This window comes from Portunus trituberculatus, chromosome 15 (assembly GCF_017591435.1).
Source record: "Portunus trituberculatus isolate SZX2019 chromosome 15, ASM1759143v1, whole genome shotgun sequence".
NCBI lineage: Eukaryota > Metazoa > Arthropoda > Malacostraca > Decapoda > Portunidae > Portunus > Portunus trituberculatus.
The window spans coordinates 2,347,188-2,356,337 of NC_059269.1; the positions used below are offsets into that span (position 1 = coordinate 2,347,188).

At 39.1% G+C, this 9,150-nt stretch overlaps 1 protein-coding gene across 1 annotated transcript; it reads left to right on the forward strand.

Moving 5' to 3' along the window:
- Positions 1-3,013: 3,013 nt before the first annotated feature.
- LOC123504216 (KICSTOR subunit 2-like) lies at positions 3,014-8,053 on the forward strand. Its single transcript, XM_045254568.1, has 8 exons — positions 3,014-3,164; positions 3,326-3,466; positions 4,371-4,573; positions 4,809-4,946; positions 6,119-6,257; positions 6,856-7,055; positions 7,380-7,542; positions 7,815-8,053. Exons 1-8 carry the CDS (start codon positions 3,027-3,029, stop codon positions 7,965-7,967), a joined length of 1,275 nt encoding a protein of 424 aa, XP_045110503.1. The 5' UTR covers positions 3,014-3,026; the 3' UTR covers positions 7,968-8,053.
- The last annotated feature ends 1,097 nt before the right edge of the window (positions 8,054-9,150 follow it).

Sequence of the window (9,150 nt, forward strand, 5' to 3'; positions counted from 1 at the left end):
AGACTCAGGCAGGTCAGGGCGTCCTCGTAGGACCTGTAGGCAGGCCCACGGATGACCCTGAACGCCCTCTTCTGAACCCTCTCCAGCTGTTGTTGTTGTGTGAAGTTCAGGGAGGAGGACCACGCTGGGGAGGTGTACATGAGCTTAGGGAGTATAAAGGTGAGGTACACTCCCCTCAGCTCATCTGCCGGTGCACCCTGGGACCTGAGTCGGCGCAGCATATAGATCTTGTATGAGGGTGACCTGATGATGGTGGAAACATGCTGCTTCCATGATAACTGATCGTCCACCAAGACACCTAGAAGCTTGGTGCTGCGGACCACCTGGAGGGAGTGAGGACCCACAGATAGCTGGGGAGGGGGGACTGCTGCTGTGGAGGTACAAATGTGCATCACCACGGTCTTGGTGTGGTTGATGGCCATTTTGTTGTCCTCCGTCCATGTCTGTAGTTGGTTAAGAGTGGGCTGAAATGATGAGAAGTCTGGGTTGGTGTTGTTGACGGGTACGCCCACGGTGCAGTCGTCTACATACTTCCAGTGGTGGGGGGTGTGGACGAGAGCATCGTTGATAAGGATGAGGAAGCACGGAGACAGTTAGTCGGAGGAGGGGAGTTGATGAGATGAAAAACTTTTGATTCCACCCTATCTAGTAAAATTTTGTGTCTGGAAGCCCTCAAACATGCGAAGAGTACTCCATACAAGGACAGATAAGGCCCTTGTACAGAGTTAGCAGTTGGAGGGACGAGAAAAATTGGCAGAGATGCCCCAGAATGCCTAACTTTATAGAAGCTGTTTTAGCAAGAGATGAAATGTGAAGTTTCCAGTTAAGAATATGAGTAAAGGACAAACTGAGGATATCTAGTGTGGATGAAGGAGACAGTTGAGTGTCATTGAAGAAGAGGGGATAATTGTCTGCAAGGTTGTGTTGAGTCGATAGATGAAGGAATTGAGTTTTTGAGGCATAAGAAAACTACTAGATTTTCTTTGCCCCAAGTGGGAATCTTAGAAAGATCGGAAGTCAGGCATTCTGTAGCGTCCCTGCATGACCTGTTGACTTAATGTAGGATTGGTCGTCTCTGAAAGGACATGGAAAGATGAAGGGTGGTATCAACAGTGTAGATGTGGATAGGGAAAGAAGTTTGGTTAAGAAGGTCATTAATGAATAATAGAAAGAGAGTGGGTGACAGGACAGAACCCTGAGGAACACCACTATTAATAGATTTAGGAGAAGAACAGTGGCCGTCTACCACAGCAGCAATAGAACGGTCGGAAAGGAAACTTGAGATAAATTTGCAGAGAGAGGGATTGAAACCGTAGGAGGGCAGTTTTGAAATTAGAGCTTTATGCCAGACTTTATCAAAAGCTTTTGATATGTCTAACGTGACAGCAAAAGTTTCACCGAAATCTCTAAAAGAGGATTAACAAGACTCAGTAAGGAAAGCCAGAAGATCATTTAAGTCATTATAATGTACACTAATGTATGTATGTAAGTAACTTTATAATGTTGATAATCTTAAATTTGTGAAGGGAAGAAGAGTGAAACGGGAAAGACACTAACCGGCAACCTGTGGAATGTAAACAAAGGGCGCATCATTGTATCACATACAAAACTTATGTACCACATTTCCACAAGGGTTTCCTTTTTATCCATTGGAGTCACGAGTTCAGGTGGTTCTTTTAGCTTGCAAGGAAGATACGGTATCACCAGCCTTCTTAATAGAGTCTGCTGACTTGAAAATTGTAGAGACAGTAGATGGAATCAAGATGGTGGCGAGCAATGCTATTAGTTTTCTCGCCTCTCTCATGTCTGTGAATAATTTCCAGCTTCACTTCGAGAGTAAGAGACTTCCTGGTCTTCTTAGCAATGCTAGGCGACATTGCAGGGCGTTTTGGTGGTAAATTGAGTGAGGGAAGACGAGCTGCTGCTGATGCTGTTATTGTTTTGAACAGGGAGAATGAGTGGTGCGCGTGTTGGCCACGAGAAGCACTGGTATATTCAAAAGCCTGTCGGCTTGCGTGGTACGGCGGGCCTTTCAAACTTGGAAAAAATTACCTGGATAAAACTTTGTTAAAACGAGTTTGGTGTTCGTTAAACGAGCAGATGGTAGTGAAATGAAACCTTCGGTTAGCGAAATTTTGTTGTGTGAACCTTCGTTAAGTAGGGGTTGTCTGTATATATATATATATATATATATATATATATATATATATATATATATATATATATATATATATATATATATATATATATATATATATATATATAGTAATGTGTCATCTTAAACCAGGGCATTGCTACTTGTATTGCCAGATATTAGAATGTAACCACAAACAGTTATTGAAAATCTAAGTGTAACTATGCATTATATAATTCAACTTTACCCCTGAGCACTTCTCAAGTTGCCTAGGGAACATTGCTTTTCTTCATGAGCAGTTGATAAGATATTGGCAAGTTGATGTGAGAAGCAGATTTACCACTCTATGAAGGGATAGGTGAAGACTCGTGATAACTATCTAGAGCACCAGTATCATGTGTTGCACTGAAATACTAATGTATTGTCATGACTCATGAATTCTTCACATCAGTTTGAGAATATCATTTGTAATGCTTAGTGTGAAGATGAGGCAGCACGCTTCTTCTTTTCACCCTAATTTTTGTTAAGTGTTTGCTGTGGTAAAGTGGATCCACATGTGCTTTGGGGGCCAAGGAGTCCCCAAGCACATGGGGTTCAAATCTTGGTCATGGTCTAAGGATAAGAACAGCATCCACTCGAGATAACGCTTCCCAAATGCCAAAACTAAGCCCTCTGTTAGGAGGCACCATCCTACATGGCCCTAATGAAATGCAGAAACTGGATGGAAAGACTGAAAAGTATGAAGGATATGTGGAATTTTGTTGATATTCAAAGGATTGAGTTTAAAAAGTAAAAATCATGGCCTGCCATTTCATGAAAATGTAATTTTAGTTTATAGCTATATAATGATTTATAATACATGCCACTTTTATACGTTATTTCTGTATATTACATGTATAATTTTTTTGTCAGAGCACCTCATGACATGGCAGTAGCAACACGGCAGATGGGAGACAGTGAAGATAGTATCCTCCAGGGACTTCTTGTCTACTTCTCTAAGTTCAATTATGACAAGGCCAAGGAACAAGCTGTTAGTAAAATTTTGAGTACTTACATGAATTTTCAGGTTTTTATAAAGTAGAAATTTTTATTGTATATTTTGTTGAATTGAAATGTCAAAAAAACATTGCTTGTATGCTTAATTATTTTGCTTTTGTTTTTAATTTTATATGTTTAATTTTCTAAACACAGGAAAAGGAGCGTGACTTGAGTAGATTTAGTGGATCTACTGTTTGGCACTCCCTGCTCTCCTGTGTGGCTCAGTTAGCTGCTGTCGAAAAGCTCTACATGAATCTGTCATTCCTTACAGCAAAGGGATTTTTGAGGAAGGAGGTTTGTACTTGTAAATTCAATTTCAGTAGGAAGTGTTACATTGGTAGTTTGAAAAGGAATAAATAAAATACTTAAATAAGATTCAAATTAGTATATGTATGTTGATCCCGATCTTTTTATGAAGTTGTTATCACTGGTAGTGCTAAGGCTACGAGCTGGAAAAAAAGCAGCAGTCAAGCCAATGGATGCAGTCGATCTCACCACATCCCAGAAAAGCGTGTGAAGTCAAATGCAACATAAAGATGATGTTGATTTGTTTCTTCGATGCTGAAAGGATTGTCCATAAGGAATGTATTCCTTCCAGTCAAACTGTTAATCATACTTTTTACTTAGAAGTTTTGAGGTATTTGTGAGACACAGTAAGATGGAAATGCCCCCACCAGTAGCAAAGTGGAGAATGGTGGCTTCATTACAAGATTGCTCCTTTTGTACATTACCTTGAGTGTGAGACAGTTTTTACCCAAAATAGCTAGACCCTGATTACCTATCCTCCCTTTTTACAAGATCTTTAAAAAAGTCCTTAAGGAAAAACTTATCACAGAGGTGTAAGATATAAAAAAAGAATGATGGAAGCATTGCAAGTCATCACTTGCAAGAGTTCCTGGACTGTATCCAGTGCTGAAAAACATGTCAGAATTGATGCATTGATTCAAATGGAGAGTACTTTGAAGATGACAAGAGTGATGATGTATAAAAATCTATGTGAAATTCTGGTTTGTTTTGGTTACTTCAATCTATATACCAGGCTATCAATCCCACATTAGGTGGTCCAGATAAAACACGACACACACATATATTACATCCTGTCAGGTCTTGGTGGAAACAAATAGTCTCATTTACAACCTTATAAGAAGTATATATGTATTTAGTACATGGAAGGAATCTATTTATTTCATTATTTCAGAGCTCTGTCCGTGCAAGCTATGAGTCTCTTAACCTTGAGCTCAATGACCTTGGCTACGAAAGAAGGAGATGCATGGGAGCTAATGGAAATCCTCCCACATCAGGCAGTGGAAATCTGGGAAGCCCTGGTTGTGATGGCATTTTGCGACACCTATGCTCTCACCTGGTCTTGTTCATCAAGGCGAGGCTGCAGATGATTTCGTTGTATCCTTTACCAGGTGTCCATGATGCTTGGGTACCTTTGTGCTGTATGACTCTAATTGTTTTATCCAAAGGTGATGTTTGATGGATAGATAATTGGGACTGAAATATGATGCAATATAGAAAACAAGAACATTAACTTCTTATTTAGGGGTTATAAGATGTTAAGATGAAACCTTAGTACACTTTGGCTCAATATAATTCTTTTATCTCTAAGAATCCTTAACATAAATCTCAGTTATGAAAGGCTATTGGAAGCATCTATGAGTCGCATGATGAACTTTGAGGACCTCCTAGCAAATGTAACAGAAATAGGTGTTAAGAACAGCAGAAACTTTCACCATCCAATTCTTACTCCAATCAAAACAAACTTCACGTACGTCATCACCATCATTGCTTTCATAAAGCCAAGTTTTATGTTGACATAATCAACTTTTGTATACAGTGGAACCTTGGTTTATGAACTTAATTCCTGAAGACCATTTGCAAACCAAAATGTTTGTGAATCAAAACCATTTTCCCATTGAATTGAAAGACTGACTTAGCACACATCCTGTAGTCCCTTAAGCACATATTCTCTCTCAACCACTTCTGTGCACTGCTCAGTTGGAATATAAAATAGATCATTATTTCTATATTAACAGTGTCTAACTGACAGCAAAATGGCATAAGCTGATCTTTCTGACGACATTTATCATTGTCCTGGAGGTGAGGCGCTTCTCTGATGTGATCAGCTGTGATGACAAATATGGTAATCCAAACAAAATGTTACAGAATCCTGTGACTCCTGAGACTTGCCACACCAGCAAAGCATCTCTGAAATAATTTCTTTTCTAGTGTTCTATATTTGTAATTTAGTTCTAATTTTCTGTTATTCTTTATGTGAATTAAACAGTAGTATTATTGACAAGATTCTCTGCTGGTATAGATTTCTTTATTTATATTGTAATATGCTTAGGCTTCTTAACACCACTATCACTAACACATTTTACTTTCTTGGGAGGCATAATGAGGGCTAATTTAATGCAAAAAGCAAAAAAAACAAAATAACAACACAAGAAACACTATTTACAGTATGGTACCATGAGAACAACTGATGCTCCGTGCAACGCTATCTCGCACTAAAGCCAGCATCTTTCTTCTTCGTGGACTAAGACAAAATTTGTTTAAAAAATTTGGTTTGTCAACCGATTTATTTGTACATTCATGAACTGTGGTTCCACTCTATAATGTTAAGTTAATGTCTCTCTTTAGGGTATATCCTCCATGTGTGTGTCAGCTTACTCATTAATACAGTACCTTTCACTGCAAGATATTGCACATGCTTAATTCAGTACCCTTTACCTTCTGCATAATTTTAATACCTGGGGGCATATGTACAATATTGAGTTAGGCTTCTTCACTATAAGTGAATATTAATTCACTTGAGTAGGAATCCATCGTCTGTCCCGGATTTAGTCCAAACATTCTATGTGATTGACTCACACCAATCCATGAACACCATCTGAAGATTGAGTGACAGAGAACTGAATTTACACTTATTTTCAGGTATGAGTGTGATATATTAATACATTTACTGAGGAGTCAATTGGAAATGCAGCATTGGCGGTTCCTGCCGTCATTGATTCACCTTCATGATGCTCACTCAAAGTTAAACAGCTGGCACAGTGCCATCCAACCTAAGGAGGTAAGTTTACACTACATTGTGGTTAACAAAATATGTATTTTATGGTGCAGCTCAACATTTTAAATACCATCCTCTTTATCCTATCACTTGTCCAATCTATATGTGGTAACTATTTTCCAGCTTACTCCAAAATCTGCTTGTTCCATCTTTAACATTTCAGCTGCTTGGTTCTTATTTATTTTGTAGGACCCTGGATGCCATCCATTTTATATATTTTCTTTATTTTATTTGAAATAGTCTTATAAGAAGATAAAAACAATGTATGCAGCTGTAAGGAGACTTGCCTAATATTCTGACAAAAGTAAGTTCTTAAAGTTGTGTGGTTGCCACTCTGAATTTGTGGATACCTTTAGATTTTATCATTGCCAGCAAAGTTCCAAAGTCACTCCAGATGGTAATGTGCAGTTGATGATACCATGTAATTCAGTTTGATGTTCAATTTCTTTGTAAGATGGGTTCTTTCTGATATATAAGTAGGTAGACATTAGTCATGTGTGTTTCTATTTCTTTTTCAGTCTTTGACGGATAGATGCAATGTTATTATAAAACCACACAAAGAGATTCATGATCAGTTTACTGAATTCTTGTCTTTTTCCAGACAAAGAAATATGGCTTTGGTTCAAATTTCCTCAAGTCATCTCCCCTTCCTGCTTTGTACCAGTGGCTGTGGCAGGCTAAAGCAGCCTTTGTTTCAAAGTTTTCCCTGTACTTTCATGAGACTTTAGCAACACAAAGTTCTCCAGCAGAGATGAAGGCCTTGATCTCCAGACAGGGACAAGCCTGTGACTATGTTTCCAAGTAGGTGCCATTGTTTTTTTCCTCCCTATTTATTTATGTAATTTGCATTTATGATGTAGTGAGTAGGAGTACAAAAATGCCTAAATTGATTCAGAGATCTAATATTCATTATTATCCTGGCATATTTTCCTGGACAGGGATTCCACCCTTGGACCAAGTCTTTCTTGGCTAAAGATATGCTGCCTTCAGGTCAATTTCTTAATATTAGTGCCAAATGAAGACATTACAAGTAGTATATTATTTTGTATGTTTTATTAATAAAGAATGTCTTCATAAAATAGTTTTTAACTTACATACAATTAATGTCAAACTTGTTTCTTTCAGAATTCAAAGTTTTCAGAGAAAAAGTGATGCTGTTAGTGTGTGTTTGGTGTTTGAGGCAGCAGGAATAGATGATTACCGGGGTGCTGGCTATCATCATCCACAGGAGTCAGTGTCAACTCCTAAGGGTCTTGACAGCTATCCTGCAATCTTCTCTTACCCAAATGTTGGTTTGTTGGTTTTGTTATAATATCAGTAGTGATGGACTAGAGACAGAAGTGCCACTCCTTACACAACCCAATACATATTCTTATTATGATCAACAACAGTGGAATTGATGTATAATTGTGTGTTGTCACACATTTTCTGTGTTCCATTATGGTTCATTTTGGCTTGCCACTAATCAAGTGGCATTAAATAACTTACTTCAAGTTATTGTCTGACTGTAGCACAGAATTCCTAATAATGTGCCTTCATCTTTGCATTGCATCATATCAGAATAAGGCTCAGGACCGATGGCCCAGCATTGTGATGAGAATCAATGACCGTGCCAATGAGCTCACTCTTCTGGATGGGGTTGTGTGCTTCTTTGACCAGCAGGTTAGTCATTTTATCACATTCAATATTCTAGAAGCTCAAAACCATCTGTAAGATATCATTGAAAGTTTCTATATGAATTAACTATTCCAATGTCAGTGCCTAGAACAGATGTTGTTTTATCATGACCATGTTCAGTGTTTTTGTTTTTCTGTCTTTATGATCCTGTTATTTTCTATCACTGACAAAAAAATCAATGCACATATTTGCTCTCACACACACACACACACACACACACACACACACACACACACACACACACACACACACACACACACACACACATACACGGCCTGGTAGCTCAGTGGTTAGAGCGCTGGCTTCACAAGCCAGAGGACCGGGGTTCGATTCCCCGGCCGGGTGGAGATATTTGGGTGTGTCTCCTTTCACATGTAGCCCCTGTTCACCTAGCAGTGAGTAGGTACGGGATGTAAATCGAGGAGTTGTGACCTTGTTGTCCCGGTGTGTGGTGTGTGCCTGGTCTCAGGCCTATCCGAAGATGGGAAATAATGAGCTCTGAGCTCGTTCCATAGGGTAACGTCTGGCTGTCTCGTCAGAGACTGCAGCAGATCAAACAGTGAATCACACACACACACACACACAGCATCGCCGTCGCTGAGAGAGGACGGCTCGTCTCCGGCTGCAGACGGGAAGAAGGAAAATACCTATGGTGTTACAGGGCTTGGGTAACTCTAAGTTAGTGTCCTGTTAATGTCCTACTGTCGCTTAGTGTTGAAAGTGAGGGATATGGAGAGTGATCCCTGAGAGGAGAGTGTGGGCGGTGATTGTTCTGGCCGTAATCAGCTGACGATAACAAAAATGGCGTCTAGACAAACTAGAGACTTTGAAGGTTTTATTACTATGCCAAAAGGACTGGAGAAACTTGATATGGATGCAAGAATTCAGGCACTGGAAAGTAAGTTCCTAAACATTTTGTCAATACAAGAAAAACTGGATAGAGTTCTAGCCGAGAATGATTCGTTCAAAAAAGAGATCTATTTGTTAACGTTAGCGAATAAAGAGCTATTGAAGGAAAAAGTAGAGATGGAGAAAGAAAACCAACAACTAAGGAAACAATATGAAGAGATGAAGGCTAAACTCATGGAAATGGAAATAAAAATATCCGAAGGGGACTTGAGAAAGGAGGAATGCCTTAATCTAATTGATACCAGGATGAAAGAAGTGAACCATGAACATCAGGAGGTACAAAGGTCGTTTAGGGAGATAGTAAAAAAGC